General features: G+C 35.5%; 3 protein-coding genes across 5 annotated transcripts in view; 2 read left to right on the top strand and 1 right to left on the bottom strand.

Moving 5' to 3' along the window:
* Positions 1-26,334, bottom strand: part of LOC145252669 (uncharacterized) — a 151,321-nt gene that overhangs the window by 37,823 nt on the left and 87,164 nt on the right. The window lies entirely within an intron of this gene.
* The window catches only part of LOC145252672 (lysosome membrane protein 2-like), a 160,772-nt gene that overhangs the window by 62,754 nt on the left and 71,684 nt on the right, over positions 1-26,334 (top strand). The window contains exon 1 of one of the 3 annotated variants that reach the window (XM_080112460.1): positions 21,943-22,464. The exons of the other annotated variants lie outside the window; for them this stretch is intronic. The gene's annotated coding sequence lies outside the window, so the exon portion shown is untranslated. Of the gene's footprint in view, positions 1-21,942; positions 22,465-26,334 lie in introns of those variants that run through there. 3 annotated transcript variants of the gene reach the window in all.
* On the top strand, positions 22,715-23,296 carry LOC145252338 (uncharacterized). Its single transcript, XM_080111742.1, has one exon. The coding sequence runs from the start codon at positions 22,715-22,717 to the stop codon at positions 23,294-23,296; it is 582 nt and encodes a 193-aa protein (XP_079967868.1).

Here is a 26,334-nt window from a genome sequence, read left to right as displayed (position 1 = left end):
GTCGACTACCATGCAGCTGTTTAGAGATTCTGCCTGTGTTCACAAGTGGATTTCAGAACTCTTACCTAGAGGGCCAGAGTACGAACTAAACCTACAAGCGAGATGCTCATCTGACGGCAGCTTGATACCATCATGAGGATCAAAAAAGAATATGCACTGTCAATGGAAATCTCCTTGGTCAGATCCAGCCTGAACAAGGCCGATTGTTTGATAAGAGTTCCCTACAGATGGATTGACGCCACAAGAAGAACCATCGAACCCATACAACTGGCCTGTGCCACAGCCGTGTGTTCTGCTCAGTTTGATCGAATCAAGGAAGTCCACCACCAAAGTGGACATCCAGGATTAAGCGAACCTTGTATTTTGCTAAGTTGGATGACCCTGAAGTACGAAAAGCAGACGTTAAAAAAGTGGTTGCGAGCTGTGTGGCTTGCCAATCTATCAACCTGGCATCCGTTCACTGGGAAAAAGGAAAACTGGACGTAAAGAGCCACTGGAGCAAGCTGGCGATAGATGTTACTCACCATAAAGGCGAGGATTACCTAACGCTCATTGATTGTGGCCCATCTAGTAAAAGAAAAAAAGAGGCCCAAGATGGCGGCTGTTGTCTTTTAAAGCCTCTGGTCACGCGTAGATCTCGAGCAGTCTCGTGTAGTATATGCAAATTGGGTGTGTCCGAAACATTATAAAAGACGAGTCGCTGGGAGGAGTGGGAGAAGCGTTTAAGACATGCGAATAGAGAACACTGATGTGTATCTCATGCTGTGAACAACAAACTCTACTCGACTCAACTTGTGACTAGCGAACCTCTGCTTGACGTTTTAACCAAAATGTTTTGTTGCTTTGCGTTAGACAAAGACTTCTGATACAATAAGTCAAAAATTATTTATAATTTAGGTGACTCAAACCTGTATTTAGGCAATTAATTCCTATTTTAGTCCCTACATTATTGCAAGTTGAAAAGAAAACACATGCTTGAGTAGGATTATTTTGTGTTCTTTTTTTCCCCCACAATGGAGACATTGGCTTTCCACCTAAGTGGCAGCAGTCTTTCTCTTCTTTTCTTTTTTTTTTTCTTTAACCAACAATAAAATCATATGCGGACCAGGCAGCATCCAAAAAACCAAAAGAACTTCCATCATGCAGCAAATCTGTTTTTTATTCTGCCATCTCAGACTCTCAACAGCACCTAAATTTTCATAATCATATTGTATCCGAGAGGTTTGTGGTAGAGCTGTAAATATTAATACCGCTAAATTAATTTTATTAATCTGAAATAGAAAATACTTATAAATAATGTACAATGACTAATTAGACTGATCCCAAGTACAAATATACACAAATTTATTCACATAATCGGACAAATGTGAAGGACATATAACATTTCACAATGACGCAGAATACAAATGTTCATTAACACCACCTGGGTGGAATCTCTATCTCAGATAGGATGGCACTATTCTGCCAGTGTCCTCTATGATGTGAGATAGGTTGTTTGTTTTTAACTCTCATGGTTTGGCTCTACTATGCAAGGGAGGATTAGGGGCTCGAATAGCATCATCTTACATTCTTCTACATGGGTTTTGACCCACCATCTTTGCCACTTCCTAAATTTAGTAACTTTAATATGGTTATTTTTAATGCATCTAAAACCAAGCTCCTATCTTTACATCATCAGCGCTCTGATCCCCATTTGGCATCAATTGAAATGGATGGCTCTCGTCTTGGGGGGGGGGCTCCATATTTTGACAAGCTTCTGGGATTGACCTTTACTCCTGATCTGAAATGGAACACGTACATCAAATCTGTTGCCAAGGTTGCTGGAAAAATGGTGGGATCCTCTACCGCTCCAGTAGATATCTCACTGCTGATGCAATTCTCTATCTATATAAAAGCCAAGTACGTCCAAGGATGGAGTACTGCTGCCATATCTGGGCAGGAGCTGCATAAAACAGTCTATCCTGCCTTGATAGAGTACAAAATAGAGTTCGTAGCCTAGTGGGGGATGCTCTTTTCTCTTCCTTGCAACCTCTCTCCCACAGAAGGGACGTTGCAAGCCTGTTGTTGTTTTATCATTATTTCTATGGGAAGTGCTCGTCTGAGCTCCAATCTCTGGTCCCTCCTCGCCAATCTTTCACAAAAACACCCGTCTAGCTGAAACCATTTTCAGTAATTTTCCCCACTCTTTATATCAAAATGTAGATTCCATGAACAAAGCATCTTTCTTAGAACTGCACGCCTGTGGAACTCTTCCGTTTGCCTGTTTCCCACTTGACTACAACTTGGATATCTTTAAGTCCAACATAAACAAGTTCCTGATGAACCGCCCCCTTAAGTAAAATACTTCATCAGATCTCCATTACTAGCGATTGCTACAATATTATCCCATTGATTACTGTACACGCAATAACCCTTATCTCCGAGTAGCCTCTGGGCCTTGATAAGTGATGACTTCCTTGTAAAAAAAAAAAAAAAAAGGTGTTAACTCAAAGAATTTTCAACTAATGGAAATCTTTTCAAGCTCCAGAAAGTAATACATACACGTGAAAGTAATAAACCAGTCCTAACTTAGAAATTTTTTGTTAAAAAAATCAGTTTTCTAACAAGGACAAGGTAAACGCACACACATACACAATGCCATACTGCCAAACACATACAAACACTTGCATACATAAATTATACACACGCATATTATTCACTCTATGAACATATTGTGACCAAACTAGCTCTCCTCTTGATTATGTCACAGACAACATAAAATGACACACTGAAAGTGCTCAAAAAGCTTTTCACACAAGAAAAATACAATTCATCATGTGAAAATATTGGGAACTTTGCTCAGGCATCCATCCTAGGACACGTCACCAAGGGAGTGATCACATTGCTGAGGAAAGGTGACAGGCATGGTGGGGAAGAATTAGATGACTACAGGCTCATAACTCTGCGAAACACAGAGTTGAAGATTTTGGCCAAGGTCTCGTCGAATCAGCTGCAGGTTGTTATCAGTGACCTAATTGAACCGGAGCAGAACTATGCTGTGAAAGGGAGATCGATTCAGAACAACTTGCATCTGATCTGCATGATCCTAGAGGGGTGCATAGAAGATACGGAAGTCACGCAGATCAATTTAGACCAGTCCAAAGCTTTTACTAGGGTTGACCATCACTTCCTGACAAAGGCTGCCGGACTTCTGCAAATGGATCTCCGTGATGTATCGCCAGCCTACGGCTGTTGTAGAAGTCAACTGAAAGTGCTCAGAACCCTTTGTTATCTCTTGGTCAGTTCATCAGGGTTCTCCACTGTCACCCTTGCTTTACATTCTGGCATTGCAGTCTTGCCTGCTGGACATGTCCTACATCATCCACAGTGCAGAACTACTGTGGGACATGGAGAGACAAATGGTGTTTCTTGTGATCCTGACTGTGTCCAGAACGGTGATATGGAGTTCAAGAGTGCAAGAGAAGTGCATGGTTGAATCTTTTGCTGATCAAGATCTGGTCCCCTTCTTCCAGCATCAGCTGAAGATAAAGATCAAATGTGATAGGAAAAAATTATACTTTGAGGACTTTGACCAAAGATGGATAAAGATAGTGAGTCTGTGCATGCATAGAGGTACCAAGTTGGAGTTTCTGTTCCCTGCCTAAGCATGGCATACACGCTCCAAATGCCAGACTTCAGAATGGCCCACTCCATCCCCGATAAGAAACCTCCAAGATACCCACACCCCGATTCTTTCTTTTTCGTCCCCGGCTACCCCAATAAGTAATCTTGGAGAATCTTCACATAGCCTCCCCCCTCCCTCAACCCCAGTTTCTTTGATTCTGCCTTGAATTTCAACCTCATATAGAGAACGACTTCCTTGTTTTTGGTCAACACCAAGTCGGAAAACAGTGGGTGTTCTACCATCTAGAGAGTTGGAAGGGTCTTACTAACATTTTGATTATATTTTTAGACTTTTTCTCCCATCCCAAGTCAATGAAATAAAATTAAATAAACGACTTTTTATAAAATTTTATGTTAACAAATTTATTTTATTGCATATAAATAAAAAATAAAAATGAAAATAAAAAACACACACATGATATGATTTGGTAATCTTAAGTAGGATGATCCCCGGTGTGCTTGAGGTATTGTGGTGAATGAGAACTTTAGCTAGGATCAGCATAGACTAGCAAAGGTACAGTGATGAGGATGGCCATAGACAACACCTCCTCAATTTTTGAGTGGCCTTGTGCCTAATTTTTTGTTTATTTCTGTTTTGGTTGTAAACTTTCAGTCTAACTCTGACCTCATGGCAGAGTTAGACTGAAAGGCAAGTAAACGAAAAAAATATAAGTAAATAAATAGAAAAAAAGGTCCTTGGCCTTTGGACTGGGATCAAAGTGTAGTATCTGTTTTGATGCTGCATTAAGTTAATTTGTCCTTGGTCAATGAAGGAGAGACAATTATTATGTTTGGCTACTGCCAGAGTGCCCTTTTTGCTCTTCTTTTGGTGAGCTGGTTTTCTCTCACATTAAACCTTCCGTGGAGAAGCAAATAATAATAAAGTGTAGTATCTGTTCTGATGCTGCACTTCACTTTTTTGGTCACGGTTAGTGGAGGAGAAATCCTTCATGACTGATACATATTTTATTTCTGTTACTAACCAAGATAAAAATGAAATGTAACATGTCCCCAGACGTACCTCTCCATCGTACAGTATATCGATACACTAAGGCTGACTGGGATAGCTTCCGTACATTTATATCTGATGTACCTCTTCATTCCATGTTTAAAAAGGATGTGTCCTCTATAGTATTAGACCTGATGGAATGGTTAATTGTAGGTATTGACCGTTTCATACCCTCGAAAAAGTTTCAGCAAAAACCTAACAGCCAGCCATGGTTCTCTCCAGAATGTGCTGCTGCCATTGCGTACAAAAATCACTTTTTCCACTGTTTCCAACGTAATAGATGTATGGAAACTAAAGCCGTTTTCAGGACTGCCAGCAACCATTGTAAGAAAGTAATAAAGAACGCAAGAGAGTTGTATGCTCAATCTGTTAAGTCCAAAGTAGCTGAGCAGTGGCTTGGTTCCCACCAGTTTTGGCAAATAGCAAACAGAATCCTGAACAGAAGCGTGTGCTCCATCCCAACTATTATCAATGGACCTGAGGTAATCTCGTCAGCATCAGACAAAGCCAAACTCTTTGTCAAGAACTTTGCAGTTAATTCTACCCTTTGCGACCAAGGCCGCCAACCCCCAATATTTCCTCCTGTATCAGAAAGCACACTATGTGATATACGTATATCTGTACGTGATGTTGCCAAGCTAATCAAAAACCTTGATTCCAATAAAGTAACTGGCCCTGACGGTATTCCAATTATAGTACTCAAAAAACTTCAACCTGAACTAACGCCCATACTTACAAAACTGTTTAAACGTTGTCTTAAGGAGAACAGTTTCCCATCTCCCTGGAAAATTTCATCAGTATGCCCTGTATTTAAGAATTTAGGTGATCGCTCATCCCCCTCTCAGTACAGGCCAATAAGTCTCCTGTGTGTCATGAGTAAGTTGTTGGAATCTGTGTTAAATACAGAAGTAATCAACCATCTCAACAAAAATAACCTTCTTAGTGACACTCAATATGGTTTCCGTTCTGCTAGATCTACAGCAGATGTGCTTACAGTTATATCTCATAGGATTAGCAAATCTCTCGACGGAGGCCACATTTCTAGGGCAATTGCTCTTGACATATCTAAGGCCTTTGATAGGGTATGGTATAAAGGTTTACTTCATAAGATCTCTAGCTATGGTATAGCTGGAAATGTGTTCTCAATTATTAAATCATTTCTTTCTGATAGGTTCATAAGAGCAGTAGTTGAGGGGCAAAAATCAGAAGCTCACAGTATTAATGCCAGTGTCCCTCAGGGGTCCATCCTGGGCCCAACTCTTTTCCTGATCTACATTAATGATCTTCCAAATCACATTCTTACATCATTTGTAGACATTTATGCTGACGACACTACCATTTATGGTAGCACATCTAAGACAGTAAACGACCAAGTTCTCTCCAATTCTCTCTCCTCTGATCTTGAGCACGTAGTACAATGGGGAAAGGAGTGGCTGGTTACTTTTAATGCATCTAAAACCAAGCTTCTCTCTTTACATCATCAACATTCTGATCCACATCTGGCATCAATTGAAATGAATGGCTCTCGTCTTCAGGAGGCCTCAAGTTTTGACAAGCTTCTGGGCTTGATCTTTACTCCTGATCTTAAATGGAACATGTACATCAAATCTGTTGCCAAGGCCGCTGGAAAAATGGTGGGATCTTTCTATTGATCCGGTAAATATCTCTCTGCTGATGCTATTCTCTATCTATATAAGAGCCAGGTACGTCCAAGGATGGAATATTGTTGCCACATCTGGGCAGGAGCTGCTAGAAAGGACTTGTCCTGCCTTGATAGAGTTCAAAATAGACTTTGTAGCCTCGTAAGAGATGTCCTTTTCTCTTCCTTGCAACCTCTATCTCACAGAAGAGATGTTGCGAGTTTGTCTCTGATGTATCGTTATTTTCATGGAAAGTGTTCAACTGAGCTTCAATCTATGGTTCCCCCTCGCAAAACTTTCACAAGAAACACTCGTCTAGCTGTACACACTATCAATAATTCCCCCCACTCTTTATCTGTGCCTAAACCTAAACCTAGATTTCATGAACAAAGCTTCTTTCTTAGAACTGCACGCCTGTGGAATTGTCTTCCGTTTTCCTGCTTTCCGGCTGACTACAATATGGTTGTGTTCAAGTCTAACGTAAATAAGTTCTTGATGAGCCGTTCTATATAAGTTATCAAATTTACCAAATTTTCATTACTAATGATTACTATATTGTCCAATGTCTACTGTACACTCTTTAACCCTTATCCTTGAGTGGCCTCTTGGCCTTGATAAGTGGTGATGCCTATGTAACCCCCCCCCCCCCAGAGTGCCCCTTTTTTTTGGGGGGGGGCTGGTTTCTCCCCACATTAAAAACCGACGTTGTGTCTAACTCTGCCCTCGTGGGGAGGCAAGTAAAGAAAAATAAATTAAAAAAAAGTGTTTTTAATATTAACATCAATACAAGAAATATATATATATATATATATATATATATATATATATATATATATATATATATATATATATATAATAAGGAAATAAAATTTTTGTTCTTCTTTACCTGCATTTGAAGCATTGTGTTAATTGAAAATTGAAAATAATTACGTATATAAATGGATACGTTTTGAAAGCTAAAAAAAAAACCCACTTTTTTTATATAAGCACTTTTATTTGCTTATATCCGATATATTTCGATGCCACAAATCCTTATCAACGAAAAGTCTGTTTTTTTTCTTACCATCACTCTCGCTCGCAGAATTCCATCATGCAGTCAAGAAAAAGAAAAAAGAAAAAAAAAACAGACTCTTCATTGATAAGGATGTGTAGCAGCGAAATATATCGGATATAAGCAAATAAAAGTGCTTATATAAAAAAAAGCGTTTTTTTTTTAGCTTTCAAAACGTATCCATTTATAGACGTAATTATTTTCAATATATATATATATATATATATATATATATATATATATATATATATATATATATATATATATATACACAGACGGCAAAAAGAAAGTCCACACTTGTAATTTTTTCAAAACCTGCAAATTTAAGCTAAATTTAATGTAACTGTTTAAACAAACTATACCTCATTTGATTGGTCTTTTATTCCCCTATAATTTTACCTGTTCATATTTGACTTTTAATTGAAATATTCTAGTGTTCACGTAAATTTAAAAAAATACTTCAAATTGAGGAGGCAAAAAGAAAGTCCACACAAAGGAAAATTGTTATTTAAATGTAACTTTAGGACATTAATGCAACACAAATACAACAGGAACACAATGAAATAGTTAATATTTAGTAGCATAGTCCTTCTGCAATTTGACAGCCTGCAATCTTTTGGGAATTCCTTGAATTAGACACAGCAATACTCCGGGAAAAGGGAATCCCCCTTTTCTTTAATTTTTGTTCAAAGTTCTTCCAAATTTGAAATTTTATCATTGCGTAGTTGTTGCTTGATGTAATGCTATACGTTTTCGATAGGAGATTGTGCAGGCCAATCCAAATACGGAATATCCTGCTCTTCCAGGAACCTCTTGACATTGCCAGCTGTGTGAATGGGAGCATTATCCTGCATGAAAATGGGATTATCATCCAAATTCCGATCAAAGAAGGGTAGATAATGCTCAGTCAACGTATTAATATACTTGGTCAAATTAATTCGACCTTGCAAAGTGAACTATAGGCACTGGACCATTGGTACTAATAATGCCCCACACCAAACTTGAACTTCCACCACCTTGCAGCATTGATTCTGGGTGCCTAGGATTAAATTCTTCGTCTTTCCTCCGATGGACGTACTGCCTACCATCACTGCCTAGTCTATTGAACTTGCTTTTGGCGCTAAAAAGCACTTTTGAACAATATGAAGAGTCATGATCTTCATTGCATCTGACGAAGTCCAGACGGTGCTTTCTGTTCTTTACAGAAATCATTGGCTTGCATCTTGCAACATATCCTCGCAAATTCAATTCTTTTAATCTGTTCTTGACAGTAGAAAGAGAGCACTTTTTAACAAGATTGCACTGTTGTTGGATTTGGAGAGCCGTTTCAAATCTGTTTCTTAGGCTGCGGATCTTGATAGCATTGTCTTCTCTGTTAGAATTAACTCTAGTACGACCAGATTTAGGGACATCACAAACACTGCCGGTGTTTTGGTGCTTTTGCACAGACTTTCATACTGTTTTCTCATCACATTTCAATCTGCGACCGATTTCTCAATTGGATAAACCAGAAAGGTGGAAATTAATGAGCTCCTGACGATCACTAAGAGAAAGTCGTAGCATATGGACTAAATGTTACATTGTATAACCTGGAACAAACAACAATTATGATTACAGATGATTTGTTGCCTGTTGGTGGATATTTTAAACTGATTTAGGGGCGATCATTTAAGCTGGTTTTAAGCGAATTTGTTGCTACGGACTCTCTTTTTGCATCCTCAATTTGAAGTATTTTTTTAAATTGATGTGAACACAAGAATATTTCAATTAAAAGTTAAATATGAACAGGTAAAATTATAGAAGAATAAAAGGCCAATCAAATGAGGTATAGGTTGTTTAAACAGTTACATTAAATTTAGCTTAAATTTTTAGTTTTGGAAAAAATTAGCAGTGCGGACTTTCTTTTTGCTGGCACTATATATACTATGTTCTCCAATATCGCTGACCGTATGCAGAAGGAGATCTCTGCCCTTGCCTTCAGCTACCATAAAAATTAAGATTATTGCTCCACCAGAGTCGAGATTATCTGTTGGATCGGCGGTTCCATCTTAGCATCTCTTTCCTCCTTCTAACAAATGTGGATTAGCAAGCAAGAATATGATGAATCTGGACGTCTATAGGGAGTGCTTCTAAATTAGCAATTTATTTTTTTACTTTACAATATGAAAAACTAAACAAAAACAATAACAAAAAGAAAAACGTACACCACCACAACTACCACAGAACAGGAATATCTTTAAAACTACTATTTAAAGAACTTTCTACAAAAAAGACCAATTAAAAAAAAACTTTTTTTTCTAAAAACAAGTGACATGTAACTACCAACAGACGAAATCTTTAAAACAAAAAACAAGAAACTAAGAAGAAAAACTAAAGCTGAATTGATAACATTCCAACCTTTTTTGCTGACGTTTGCTGCAGTCATCAACTGCAATGTGTGACCCCTCTCCCTCTCCAACATTCAGAAACGGAGTGCCATGTGAATGGCCCAAGTCCTTTCTCTCCTAATCAAATTCTAAAATGATTACTAAAACTATTCAAGTTTTTTGAAATAACAATTTTTTAGTTTACTAACCCTAACGCTCTCTGTACCAGCGTTCTCTTGCTCTATGCACACCCAGTTTTTATTTTCCTTTGCATCACAGTTCACTGGTCTTTGTAGTCAGGACAAAACGCTTAAAGAAATGAACGGTATGATGGTCAGCATTTTGAAATTTGGAATATAGACTTTTGTCATTTAAATTCGTATTCCTGTCTGTCTGTTCACAATTTGATTAATATATACAAAACGTTTCTTAGTTTAATCTTTCATTTCTATATATAATATCATTCTTACAAAATGTACAATTAAGGGATCACCTCATTTGCCTTTTACATTAAGAAAAATTGATTTTATTAAATAGCAGTAGGTAATGTTTTTAGTGAGAGAATTGTCTTAAGTGTTCTATTTAAAATTGTTATTTAATAAACTTTAAAGAACAATTATATTGATAATATACATAATTTAATTTATTTGGAATTATTATTTCTAACATCGACTTTTTTAAAAACTTTTTTTTAGAGTTATTTGCCCTTAAACACTTCTAGATATGTTTAGAAAAAAAAAGAACAAACTCTCACAAAATAGAATAATTTGGTAATCTCAATCTAGCCGGAAAAATAATTCTGTATGGATAGAAAAATGTCTGGCTTTTATTGTTTTTTCTTTTTAAATATTCAAACCAAAAAAAAATCTCTTATGAAACAACTGAAGATTTCATTAATAGATGTTAGGGTTCTTTAAAGTACAGGATAGCAAATTTTTCATGAAGGCATAGACCTAGACGACCCATGTAGATTATGCCTTCATGAAAAATTTGCTATCCTGTACTTTAAAGAACCCCAACATCTATTAAACTGTAGAAGAGAAATAGCAAATAACTGTGTTCACAAGATAAAATTTACTCTAGGATAGCGATACAAAATAGTTTTAAAACTAACAAAAACAATAGAAAATAAACAAATAAATAAATTAAATAAACATGAATATACATAAACGATCACACATATATGTATGTATGTATGTATGTATGTATATATATATATATATATGTGTGCGTGTGTGTGTGCATATATGTATGTACACATATATATATATTTATATATAAACTAACAATAATAAAAAAAAACCACTAACCTAGTTTTAAAACAGATCCTTTGTCCGATAAATGCATGCCCATTGGCTGATAGGAAGGGCGCGGTGGATACTAGAAAGCTGATTGGCTAACTAAAATCTCAATAGAAGAGGAGCATATAAAAACGATAAACAACCACAGAATTCGCGCATAAGCCTGAAGAGTCCTAGAATGGATGAAACGCGGAATATTCAGTGTAGCTTAGTCGCCATATATATTTTATAAATTACTATATATATATATATATATATATATATATATATATATATATATATATATATATATATATATATATATAAAATAATCCATTTAATCTTTATTTTATATATATATATATATAAAATAAAGAAGTAAAAAATAACTTTACAAGCCAAAAGCTTCTGTAAACTTAAAGCAAATATAAATATTAATATTTATGTTGTAATCCCAATAAAATAAAAAAGCTCAATACAACCGAAATAGGACATAGAGCTTATCTTAAAGAACACAGTTAAAGAATATAAATTATAATTTACAAGAATTTATTGTTCAACAGCATCCTCAAAAAGAAATATTAAGATTTCCTTAATCCACAGAGTTTTAAAGAAATCATTCTTTTCATTAGAGGAAAGATATTCGCAAATTATTGTTATAGGGAAATTATCCATTTGTTGGTACTGGCATAAATTGAAATTGCATTATATGAAAACTAATCATATTTACAAAAAAATTAGTGTAAAGAGTTCATGAAATGGAAAAAAAATTGTTAAAAATAAAATAAAATTGGATTACGTTCATTTTGGATTTTTAATTTGGATCGTTTTTTTCAACATTAAAAATTGGACTACTTATGAGAACATTGAATCTTATAAACAATTCGCCTCTTGGAATAAGCTAACCACTGCATATCTTTGCATTTTTATTTTATTTATTTTTTCCATTTCATGAACTCTTTACACTAACTATTTTGCATATATTATTAATTTTCATATGATGCAGTTTCAATTTATGCCAGTACCAACAAATTCATAGCTTTGCTATAATAATTATCTGCTAATATCTTTCCTCTGATGAGAATGCATTCTTTGAAACTCCGGATTAAGGAAATCTTAATATTTCTTTTTAAGTATGCTCTCGAACAATAAATTCTTGTAAATTATTATTTACAGTCTTTTATTGTGTTCTTTTATATATATATATATATATATATATATATATATATATATATATATATATATATATATATATTAGCTGAGAGACCCGACGTTGCCCGGGATTGAATGAGATTCAACACCATACTTTTATTGTCATTGAAATAAGTGAAATTGCCGCTTTTTCAATCAAATCGATTGATTGCCTGCTGTAGTTGGGGCCCCACTGCAGTGAACTGGGAGGAAACTTCACAGACCTTCCTGCAGTGACATAGTCCATAATACATTGTAGTCTGCATTGAACTGTAGAGAACCTATTTTATCAAATTATTTTTATATAATGGCTTGAATTGAAATTTAAAATTCAAAAGTCAAATATCATGGTTCAATTCTGCCCTAAACAGGAAAATTCATTTCGAATGTGTCTCTATAATATTGTAGCAACTCGCCACAGACATTAGAGTGGCTGGACAAGGAGCGTTCCAATTGTGCATACATCTGTTATCTACACCCACACAAATGTTATACCATGAATAGCAAAACTTAGTAATTTTCATGGACGGGGTTGAAAGCACCCCATGTGACAAAGGTGTTGACTTTTCATTCAATTGGCATTCAGAGAATGCGAATTTCCAAAATATTTTTTCTGACAGCTTTTGCTGGAGACGGTCTGGCACCTATAAAAAAGGTACTGCATGCGAAACCCAGTCAGACAAGTCAGATTCCCCTTGAAGTGTTAACAAACCTGGCCTTAATGGAGGGGGAGATTAAAACTGCTATGGTTTCAAATGAGCTGAAATAAAAGCTGTGGCACAATGACGTAACTTTCATTTTGGAGGAGCTGGGGGCTTCCACATTAATAAACTTTGTGCCTAACTTGTTCTGTATTTGTGAAGTGAAAACGTGTCATGCAGGTGCTTTGTGATTTTGAAAATGTTAGAATATATTAACCAGGTTTGATAGACAAGTGTTTATAAAAATCATTCGAGAAAGGTCAGGCTGGCATGCGGGTAGCTGAATTTGAAAAAACAAAACAATATCCACACATTATGTCTAACTCTCTTTCTCTCATTTTATCCCTTTCTCTCTTTCACTCCCTTTCTCTCTCTTTCTTCATTGAAAGAGAGAATTAAATATGATTGTATCATTTTAAACAGTTAAAGCTTGCATCTCTTACACAACAGACGTAGATAGCAGTTTGGCTGCATGCGCCAGGTTTCAGTGGGTGTGCTCCACCAGTGTTAAATGTAAAATAAATTATATATTTTTATAAAAATGCATTTGTTCACTATTTTTGTACAAGCATTCAACTTCAGCATGCGGTCCCTGCTATGTTGCCTGTAATGATGCAATAAAGCCTCAAGAAGCGACCCATGCCAGCTGGTTATAGCCGATGGCATCTCAACTTGTTGCTGTTTCAATGTGCCTATCATTTGATATCGTGTCTAAAACCCGAGGAGCTGGTTATGGTCCTACGACATTCCTCAACCAAGTAACTCTCCCTGGGAACGATAGTGTCATAAAGCAAGGGGAGACTTGATTCCAAATATTCTTATATGTTATATCTCCCCTCTTCACTGTGAAATTTACTTTATGTATTCAAACCAAAGAGGGAAGTCTCCCCTTTCTGTTATTTCAGATCATTTTAAACAATAGCAGCAAGTGTTAGTCTCCTCTCCAGGAAGGCCAGACGTTTTGGGGAAATATCAGATATGTTATATCTCCCCTCTTTTAGAAATAGGGTACGATTATGAATATCTCCAGTATCAAATAATCCTTATACACTGTGAAATTTACTTTATGTATGAAAACGAAAGAGGGGAGATATAACATTTGAGAAATATTTGGAATCAAGTCTTCCCTTGCTGTCATTTCAGATTATTTGACACCATGACAGCAACTTTTAATCTCCCCTCCATCAAGTCCTGAGATTTTGGGGAAATATCAGATATTTTGTAATTCGTATACAAAACTAGGAAAACAAATGACTATGATTGAAACATTAGTAAAATGAACCTTCATTTGTTAAATTCTAATCAAGAGTTGTTGAGATTTTGAACTTATAAAATTGCCAAAATAGGTGGTATATCTTTATTAGTGGCCTGGCAAGGCCACATGAGAGACAACTGAAACAGCAAAACCGAAGCTACCTGCCAGGACACTATATATACAAATGTAAGTATGTTTGGCCATGTTTTATTAGTTTGAAAATATGTTTGTTTTTTTTTGTTCTTTTTACCAATTGTCATAAAATTTTAATCATAGAATAGTATTATAATCTTCAAAAAGCCTGCAAATTTCAATGTAGTTTCGTCCCATAGAACCAAAGATATGATCATTTCAATATTCAATTTAGCTACAAGTGTATATATATATATATATATATATATATATATATATATATATATATATATATATATATATATATGAGTGAGTGTTGGGACGATTAATCAGAATCGGAAAAATCGGAACTATTTGGGGTATCGGAATCGGTAAAATTTTGACAATAAAAAATGAGACAAGCACGAATTGCTTTTTTTATTAGTTTTTCATTTACAACATAAGACTGAAAGGGGCCACGGAAGGGTTATAAATCACAACATGGATTCACAGAACTTAATTTATTTTATTTATTGGTCATTTACCGAGAGATAACTTGCTTATTCCCTTTGTAAACTTTTCGCTCTTATTAGCGAAATGTCTAGATACCCCCATCCGAGGGAGTTCACTTGATTATTAAAAGGTTAAATGCTCAGGACGGTGGGGTGGGGGGTAAATTTCGTTGGCGCCAGCTATATATTGCCAGTGTCTGTCATCGGCTTCTTCTGAAAAAAGTTTTATGATGCTCATCTTTGGACGCAAGTGAAAAATATAGATGAATAGTTCCTATGAGTTTATCAAAATCTTGGATAGTCCGCGAAAAACTTGGAAAACTCGTCTATGGAAAACTTTTGTTTTGCTATGTAGGAAACTTGGTCTATTATTGAATAAATATCGATTGAAAACACATTTTATGACCGTTCTTGAAGGAGATATGATCTTTAAAAGAGACTACACCAAAATATTTTTATTTTTTTTATTGTTCTTTTAAAAAAGATAAAATCGATTTATTACCTAGATTACTTATCCGGAAATAGAAATCTTCTTATGCTCTAGAAAGACACGACAACATGCCAGTTGGCAAAAAGACGCAGGACTATTATGGCAAACGGATGTTAAGTATTTTTAACATTCATCCTAAATGTTTTTCATGTTACCTTGTTTAAACTTGTTTTTCTTGTTTTATTTATGTATTTGTATTTATTTGTATCTATTTCTTGTCTTATTCGTCACCCCCCCCCCCCATGCTACAAAGTAAACTAGTGATAAAAAAACAAAACATAATGCCGGGAATTATTTTTCTCGATTAGAGTAGATAAAGTTAGGACTTTATTTAAGTAATATACTTAATATATACTATTACTGCAAGCTTGCCTATATTGAAAATGTTTGCTTCCTGGCTAGCCAATCAAACCATCTAATATAGTTAGTCTTATTTTCTAATATATTCGAAATATAATACAGTGACATTAGCAAAGGAAAAGTCACCTATGAAAACGAACCTCCTAAATTAAAACCTTGAATAATTATCTACACTCGAATGTAAATTAATATTAAGCCGACTTTACAAATTGATAAAAGTTAATTATTGGATTTTAATTATAAAAGTCAAGCTCCATTATTCAAACTCGAGATAGATAACGTCAAACTTCCACCCATTAATATGGGACAGGGAGATTATCATCAAAAGTGTCCTGAATTGATAACTTAGCACCGGACTTACTACTTAGATATAAATAAGTCACTTGTACCCATTCCCCTCCTACCTTTTTTTTTTTTTTTAAATGGAGAGTAGATAATACAGTGGATGTGTTATCGGCAGCTCCAGTAACTCTCGCTTCTCCTTTTTTGTCCTCAGTCCTCATTCAATGAGTAATTTTTCTGACAAAGGGTGAAGAAAAAGCTGCTTAAAGGTCGGTAGTACTTGGTGAACAGTAGTCTGAGATCTCGGAAATTTTTCTGTCTCTATGTCTGTCCTTGTGGCCATGTCACTAGTAAGGATGCTGGAGGTAAACGTTTTGTCTGGGCTGATAGTCAGGGACCCGAACCTTGGATTAACCACTAAGGAGGCTGTCCTATCAGCAGGCACAAAGTACTGGGACTGCTGCATTGCCATTTGGTGAGTGTATCTGGACCATGCAATAGTCTCTGGTGGGGCCTCTCGATGCCATACTAGTGGGTAATTGTTACGGCTTTACCTTTTCGTGTGCTACAAAAAAAAAAAAAATTCCTGTCTTTTTCTCTCTTACTTTCCCTCTCTGTACTGCTCTAACCAAATATGCCGACCTGTTTCTACAAATCCCAAAACCTCAACATGAAATATCTCCAGAAAAATGCCCTTTTCTCTACCCTGCAACCTCTCTCCCACAGAAGACGTTGCGAGCCTATCCTTGTTTTATCGTTATTTCCATGGCAGGTGCTCGTCTGAACTCCAATATCTGGTCCCCCCTCGCCAATCCTTCACGAAAAACACCCGTCTAGCCGAATCCACTGTGAAAAATTTCCCTCACTCTTTATCTGTGCCTAAATCAAAACGTGGATTCTATGAACAAAGCTTCTTTTAGAACTGCATGCCTGTGGAACTCTGTTCCGTCTGCCTGCTTCCCACCTGACTACAACTTGGATGTGTTCAAGTCCAACGTTAACAAATTCCTAATGAACCGCCCCCTTAAGTAAACACTTCATCAAATCTCCACACTAACGTAATGTACTTGCAATAACCCTTATCCCTGAGTGACTTCCGGACCTTGATAAGTGGTGACCACTGTGTAAAAAAAAAAAAAAGAAGCTGTTCGGTTTCTTCCTAGCTGATTGTTTTTAGTAATTTAACTTATTCAAAACGTTTATTCGGTTAAAAAAAGAGACTTCAAACCGCATAATATATTTTTTAAAAAATATTTATACTTATTTACTGTTGTTTTAAAAAGAGCAAAATCGATTTTTCTACCTAGTTGGCTAAGTTGTTTGTGGTTTAACTTATTTTAAAGCGTTTATTCAGTAAAAAGCAAGTAGTGTCGAGTGTTACGTGAGAACAAGAAATAATGTTCGACATGAGGGATCACATCTTAGGAGTCTTGATAATCGCTCAAAAATAGAAAATTAAAGAAAATACTGAGGGAGATTTAGTTTAATTTTCAATAAGTTTAACTATTTAAATTTAATACGGTCACTGAGTAAAACTTTGTTCCATCTGAACGTAAATTGATGCATTATTATTATCATTATTATTATTATTAGTAGTAGTAGTAGTAGTAGTAGAAGCAGTAGTAGTATTGTTATCTATATATTAATATGATAGCATGTGCGTTATTTTCTGTGTCACACTTACATCCGTGTCGTTTAATTACGTACTTCCGTTTCTTTTAATAAATAATTTTACTAAAAATTCTTCATAATTTTGGTTTCAGTTTCGATTATAGCTGATGGCACTTAAGTCATCTATTTTTGTCATAAAAAATTTTACCAAGAATTCCTTATAAGTTTTGGTTTCTGTTTCGATTATAGCTAATGGCACTCCAATAATCTATTTTTTTTATTAATAATTTTATCAAGAATTCTTCATAAGTTTGGGATTCAGTTTTGATTCAATCTGATGAACCCAAGTTATATCGATATATTTTTTATTTGGGAAATCGCAACTTTATAATATATAAAAATCGATAAAACAATAACTCTATAATAAGATATACGAAATCTGCAAGAATTAAAATATCATATTTAAGCATATTTTACAACCTGGCCATGCCAAGCGTCCCTGCTAGCTTGGATAAACACTTTTGCAGTTTTAACAAAATAGCTACAATAATATCAGAGCATCTCCATTTACGCTGAATATATGCAGAATGCCAACATCAATATATTACATATGAATCAGTCCCCTGTGGAATTTCCACAGGTCCCGTTAGTTATTGTTGTTATTATTATTATTGTTATTATTATTATTATTATTATTATTATTATAATTTTTTGCATCTCGTTTTATTTTTTGTTTACAGCAAAGCAAATCAATTTAATAACCCACCAATTTTTCATCATTAAAATAAAATTTTTTCATTCATAGAGAGAATGCACAGAATAGTAAACAAAGTCCATGCCCTCCCCATGTTAAAAATGGTTATCTAAATAGTAACATTATTTTGAAATTCGTTCATAACAATGGGGGGGGGCGTTGTTAAATATTATTTTCTTACATCGTTTTCTCAATTTGCTTACAAATCGACGACTATTTTCAAATGTTTATGAAAACTTTCACGTTTGTACACTAGCAATGAACTGATACAATCTGGCTTTGTTTTAAAATCAAAATAAATATTTTCTTGTCTTACAATTTTCAATCAATTACAAGGAAAACATTTGAGAAAAAAATATAAATTGAAATTAGCAGGATATTTCAAATTTTGCAAAAAAAAAAAAAAAAAAATCAAAAAAACAACAAATCACCCATTAAATATTCATTAATTTTAAAAGAATCGGAATCAGGACTCTAAGATGGTAATTGTATTAGAATCGGGAAAAACTTTGGAATCGTCCCATCACTAATATATATATATATATATATATATATATATATATATATATATATATATATATATATATATCTTATATATCTATAATATCTATAATATAAATATCACTAATATATATATATATATATATATATATATATATATATCTTATATATCTATAATATAAAGCTGAACGTGTGTGTGTGTGTGTGTGGTCACGAATAGGCTCCTATATGGTTGACTATTTTAAAAAACTGATTACATATAATGATAGAAGATGTATCGAGGATCAGGAATGGGTATGTTTGATCTGACAGAACGGTGGCTCATAAAAATTGTGGGGTCTGCGTTTGCGCCTGGCCCCCAAAGTATGGAAATAAAAAATGAAAAAAAAACCGTTTACAAGGTTTTTTTTTATATAGATGTACATAAGAATACTTTGATAAGTATGTTTCAACTTGAATAGGGATGTTATAATAAAATTGTGGGGTCTGCGTTCGCGCCTGCACTCCATGGAAATATGGCATAAACTTTAACAAAGATTTTTCATATCTATTTGCGTAAGTATACTTTGATAATTATGTTTCAGTTTGAAGAAATATGGTATAATAAAATTATTGTGTATTCGTTCACGCCTGACCTCCATAGAATGTAAATATGTCACAAAGTTTAACAAGGTTTTTTAATATAGATCCACAGAATATTGTGATAAATGTTTCAGTGTGAACAGGTATGGTATAATAAATTATGGGGTTTATCTTTTATTTATACTTTCATTATACTTGCTTTGGTTTTGATACCTCAAAATTCGAAGCTATCTCTTTACAACCCTTCCTTTTCATAACCTATCATACTTCCATAAATCAGAGTCCATTTTCTGTAGGCTGTTTTTGAACCCAGTTAACGACGGGTACTTTTGCTAGTATATATATATATATATATATATATATATATATATATATATATATATATATATATATATATATTTCATGATTTTCTTGGGGGTACAAAACTTTATTAAGGGAAGACGTATCCCTTCGGAATTCATTTTATATTAAAAAAAAAAAGACTGAGGAGAAAAGGAAAATGGATAGCGACTAAAAAAATAAAAGTAGGGAAATAGAGGAGAAAAAAAAAATCAAAACGAGTCAATTGACATGTTTCGCCTTCACTCATCAAAATTGGAATCGAGGGATTTATTTTTTAGTAATTTGTTTTCCTTAATGATAAAATCTAAAAAAGAGACGGGAACAACAGCAATTGTATAGGGATGAATTTTAGAGGCTGATCACGTTCAAACCCAACAAGCAGTCCTTTTGCTTACAAAGGGAAGGCTTCCTAAGGCGAACGTGAACAGTCTCAAAGACTTCTAGATGATATACGGAGTGAGCTCGACTCAATACAAAGAAAGAGTCGATGCTGAAGTTTGTTGCACAATCCCGGTATTTAATAAAGTGTTCCGTTATAGCGAATCCATATGTGTTGTTTACAACGTCGGTAGGTAGGAATGTTCCATTCCTGATTTTGCTTGGTACATGTTGTTGTATGCGACTTTCCAATTTTAAAGACGTTCGACCTACATAGTCGGCACCGCAACCACATTTAAATGAATAAATGACATTACTAATATGATGAGGGGGATGAACATCTTTTTTATTGGAAGCCATTAATGGTTTTGTATTATACATAACACGAACATTTGAAGCAAAATAACATCCTTCAACAGTTGAACTAATTTGTTTGGTGAATTTTTCACTTACTTTCCCCAACCACGACAATCGGATATAAACCGAACATTTATCCACCATATTGGGTTTTGTTCGTAAAAAATCTGCTCTTTTCCTTTTAATGGTGGTTTCAAATACATCTAAAGGATACCCATTATTGGGCAAAGCATCTGTAATTGTATTTAATTCCTCATCCAATTTTTCTGGCGAGCAGATCATTAGGGCACGATGTGTCAATGTCCAGATTAAATTATATTTGTGCTTGTTATATATATATATCACCTTTTTTTAGCAATTTTATAAGTTTGAAATTTCAGTGACTCTTAATCAGAATTCAACAAATGAAGGCTCATTGGAAGGCTAATGACCTGAATTGTGTACTGTGCTATGTGATAATTGCCCTTAAGGTCACATATTCAGAGGATCATTCATCATCCAAAGCCTACTTTTTACACTTTTTGACAGCCACATATATATATATATATATATATATATATATATATATATATATATATATATATATATATATATATATATACTTGTAGCCAAAGTAAATATTGAAATGCTCGTATGTTTGGTTTTATGGACAAAACTACATAAAAATTTGCAGGCTTTTTGGAGATTATAATACTATTTTATGGTTAAAATTTTATGGCAATTATTAAAAAAGAACCTATATTTACAAATCAATACAATATGCCCAAATTTGCTTACATTGTTCCATATAGTGTCCTGGCAGGCTAGCTTCAGTTTTACTGCTTTGGGATGAATTTTGCTTAGACCTTTTTTTAGCTTGGTTGTTTCCACTGTGGCCTAGTCAGGCCAGTAAGATTGTAGCAGTTAACAAACTATTTACTATAAGCGGATCAATGCCCGGTGCCAAAGTGACTTGGCCACACTGACCGATCGGTTGGCAGGGCGCATTGATTTGAGCTGTCCCCTTAAGGACTATTTTTAGCCCTTTGGGATCTCGGCTGTGATCGCCAGAGAGACGCCAGCAAGCGACCTATACAGACCTCTCTCACTCACCCCTCCCACTGCTACATGTTTATGACGGCAGTCTGATGGCAGACGACACCTTCAAACGGACATTTACACTTTCTTTCTTTCTCTTCAGTCTGAGATATAATCTCGCCTTTTTTAAATAAACCCTTTATTATTGTTTTGTTAAAAGCAATGTCGTTTGGCCTTGTGTTTATTTAAGTAATTATTAGGAGAGAAATGCACAACATTTCCCTCCTATAAGATTGTGACCTGAAACCAACACAGACCTTTTGATTACAAAGCGGCATTTCTTTTTTTGAGCAAAATATAAAAAAACGACAAGAAGAAGAAAAATATCTCTTTCAGTCTTTCTGCCTTTGTGATTACTCAGGCAGAAAGACTGGAAGAGATATTTTTTTTTTCACGAAAAGAACTTCTACGAAAACAACAACAAAGTTAGTCATTTTCCTTTCCTTTTCCATCGCCGATACAAACAGCGACAGCACGTTCAAAATCGAAGAAGAAAACAATAACAAAAAAACTTCGGAACGGGTTTCCCGTCTCTCTCTTCTTAAAACGGGTTTCCTGTCTCTCTCTCTTCAAAGAAAAAAAAAAAAAATATCGAAAAAAAAAAAAGAAAAAATACTGAAGAATTATGTTTTTAAAAAAAACCCCGGAAAACAAACAAAAAAAAACAAACAAAAAAACAAACAAAAAACAGAATGCGAAAAGCATTTTGTTTACAAATAGTTTGTTTTTCTTTATGTGCTCATCAACCACGGGAAGACAACATTTCACCTTCCATTTTCTTAACCGAAGAGACCAGCTTCTACATCCTTCAATGCAGCAAACTCAAACTATATATATAAATATATATATTTATATATATATATATATATATATATATATAAAAAAACAAAAAAAAAACTGAAGAACTTTGTTCCAAAAATATTTATTTATTTTTTAAGGGCCAACTACACTGTAAGTACAGTATTCACTTCATTTTTCACACACACACACACACACACACACACACACACACACACACACACACACAATTCTTAAATCTTTCCTTTCCTATACTATTGCTATTATTTATTTTTATCTTACTAGTAATTCTTCTGACTTATTTTCCTTCGTTTTTCTATCTCTCATTCATATCTCTTTAAAGAAGTTTTTTTCACTTTTCGACTTTTGATTTTTTGGTCTGTTCATTTTACTTATTAATCTAATGTCTACCACCTTGCCTGCTTATTCGGGTGATGTCCGAGTTTGGTTCACTCAGCTCGAGTCATATTTTTCAGCAAATGATGTTAAAGAGCATCGGCAATTGCCGATATTATTTAGTGCATTCCCTGCGTCGTTGATGCCAGTGGTCAAAGACTTGGTCACTCACACCCCTCCTAACTCCACATATGACTCGATAAAATGGGAGGTTCTGCTCCGGACGTCAGTGTCAGCGAAAAAATGCTTCCAAACGTTAGTCCACAACAAGCTCTTGGGAGACAGTTTGCTTAGTGAGCTACTCCAGCGAATGAGAGAGTTAACTAAAGATGTCCCTGCTGACAGTGCCCTTATAAAACAGCTTTTCTTTTCGAGGCTGCCGGCACAGGTGAAAGCCATTTTAGCGCCTATGTTGAAAAAAAACTCTGTCGACGTTATAGCGGCATCGGCAGATAAAGTTATGGACTTTACCAAGGGTCCTACCACTGCAGCTGAAGTCTCTACACTCTCAGCCAAAGTTAGGGACACAAGTCAAGAAGCCACTTCATTGGCTATATTTGACGCTCTCGAGCGGCTTATCAGAAAGTGAGAAAGCTGAGTGTGACCAGATCACAATCACCCAGACGCCGCTACAAAGCTGTTGGCCATCCCCACATCACCGCCGTCACTCTAGCAAGCCAGGACTATGCTTTTATCATAGTCGTTTTGGCAAGGACGCACGGCGCTGTACAATGCCCTGTTCATATTTGAACCAGGGAAACGATCATCTGGAGAACTGAGCACAGCTCATTCTCCACAGACCTCCCACAACCATGCCTATTTTATCACTGACTCCTTATCCCAAGCGCGTTGCTTGGTTGATACAGGAGCAGCTTGCAGAATTTGGCCACTGAAACTCCTCACCGAGAAGCCGCTGTAACCAAGTATGGGTATGGGGTTGATATAACCAAATAACCAAAAAAAAAAATGTGGGCATCATATGACTCTCTGTGGTTAATAATAAAAAAAAACTATGTACCCAAATATTTATTGTTTGTAAAGATCAGAGTCTTGAAGCGAAGCGGTTGTTTATTTTTGGAAAAGAAAGTTCAGGAGATCAAATGATGAGCAAGTTTTTTTAAACAAAGGAAGATATACTCGTGACGTCCAAATGGCAGGCACGAATGTGTATATATACTCAACAACAGCCAAAAATGAGTTTGATGAGATTGATACTCAATCAGCTCCGTGTTAAGATCTAGCAGAGTGGGCTACAACTAACACGTTTCTTCAACTACCGACAGCCTTATTTCAACTCAGAACATTTCTCAAAACAACTAGAATTAACTTTTGGCTAGCCACCGTGAGTGACCGAAGTTACAAGCCGCCATTTTTGTGCATATTCTCAGAATAGCTACACATCGATTAACTTCAAGACTCTGAAACGCTATAAGAACATTACTATTGTGAATAAATTTAGATTCATTGTTTATTCATGTGTGGAATTGTTTTAATTTTCTTTTCACCACACTGAAATCCACAGCTCTCTTATCATCGATGTTTGTCGTTAGGAGGGTACACAATGACAGACGATCAGCCGATAATTCTGTCACTTTCCCATACCAGCAACTTTAGATGGCTAAGAATTATCACCAGCAGTGGTCACTGGAAGGACGAAAATAGTGAACTGTAAACCACCAGAGTCGGGTCGTTTTCAGGCTGCTGTAATTAGAGTGGAAGGGTTCCGAGGTCGACGATTGTCCTCAACCGACCGGCTTGGAGGAGGTGACAACCACAGTTTCATCCATCACGCTGCAAGCGGTAAATCACTTGTCTATTCCCACGTACGATCAAATTTCTCGTTCCCTTGACTTGGAATTACGTAGAGACTTTACATGGGTTTTTACGATAGCTGATTTGCCCTATCCCATTATAGGCGTGGACTTTCTGTCTATTAGTTGACATACGCAGACAACAGCTGATAGATGCTAATACGGAATTTTCCGTCATGGGTTCAAAATCGAACTTCATATCTATCAGCCCTTTATTTTTCATCGCTTCTGCCGATGATCCATATCATACATTATTAAACTCCTACCCGGATTTAACTAACTTGAATTTTGTTGTGAGTGAACCACCTCACTCAAGAGCTCATCATATTGAGACCACAGGTGCTCCTGTATTCTCACAACCTCGACGCCTCCCTGCTGACAAACTTAAAGCAGCATCAGACAAAACCAAACTCTTTGCGAAGAACTTTGCAGCTAATTCTATCCTATGCGACCAAGGTCGTCAACTCCGCATTTTCTTCCTGTATCAGAAAATACTATTCGACATACAAATATCTCTGCATAATGTTGCTAGGCTAATCAAAAACCTTGATTCCAGTAAAGCAACTGGCCCTGACAGCATTCCAATTATAGTGCTCAAAAAGCTTCAACTAGAACTATCTCACATACTTACGAAGCTATTTAAGCGTTGTCTTAAGGAGAATTGCTTCCCAACACACTGGAAAACATTCAAACAATAGAGAAGTAGTCAACCACCTCAGCAAAAATAACCTTCTTAAGGACATGCAATATGGTTTCCATCCTGCTATATCCACAGCAGATGTGCTTACAGTTATATCTCATAGGATTAGTGAATCTTTTGATGGAAGCTCGCTTTTAGGACAATTGCTCTTGACATATGAAAGGCCTTTGAAAGGTTATGGCATAAAGGTCTACTTCACAAAATTTCCAGCCATGGTATAATTGGAAATGTCTTCTCAATTATTAAAGAATCTCTCTCTGATAGGTTCATAAAAGTAGTAATTAACAGGCAGAAATCAGTATTTATGCTGGAGTCTCTCATGGGTCCATTCTGGGCTCAACTGTCTTCCTGATCTACATCAATGATCTTTAAAATCACATTCTAAGATCATTCATAGATATTTATGCTGACAACACTATTATCTATGGCAACACATCAAAGATTGTAAATGACTAAGTTCTTTCTGATTCTCTCTTCTCTGATTTTGAGCACATGAGGAAAGAGGTGGCTGGTTACGTTTAATGCATCTAAAACCAAGCTTCTATCTCTGAACCCCATCTGGCATCAATTGAAATGAATGGCTTCCATTTTGGGGAGGACCATGTTTTTACAAGCTTCTGGGCTTGACCTTTTGCTTGATCTGAAATGGAACACGTACATCAAATCTGTTGGCAATGTCGTTGGAAAATGGTGAGATCCTTCTACTACTCCAATAGATATCTCACTGCTGATGCAATTCTCTACCTATATAAGAGTCAGGTATGTCCAAGAATGGAGTACTGCTGCCACATCTGAGCAGGACTAGAAAGGACTTATTCTGCTTTGAAAAAGTTCAAAATAGGCTTCATAGCCTAGTGACCCTGTCTCTGCTTTATCGTTATTTTCATGGCAAGTGCTTGTCTGAGCTCCAATCTATGGTCCCATCTCGCCAAACTTTCATGAAAAACACTCATCTAGCTGAAACCCCTATCAAAAATTTCCCCCACTGTTTATCTGTGCCTTAACCTAAACGTAGATTCCATGAACAAAACTTGTTAAAACTGTGTAACTCTCTTCTGTTTGCCTGCTTTCCAGCTGATTACAATTTGGTCGTCTTCAAGTCCAACGTAAAAAAAT

The sequence above is a fragment of the Euprymna scolopes genome, chromosome 29, assembly GCF_053919585.1.
Source record: "Euprymna scolopes isolate OS-2025 chromosome 29, ASM5391958v1, whole genome shotgun sequence".
Classification (NCBI taxonomy): Eukaryota; Metazoa; Mollusca; class Cephalopoda; order Sepiida; family Sepiolidae; genus Euprymna; species Euprymna scolopes.
Note: the sequence above shows the minus strand (reverse complement) of the source record. Positions and strands in the feature narration are given on the sequence as shown.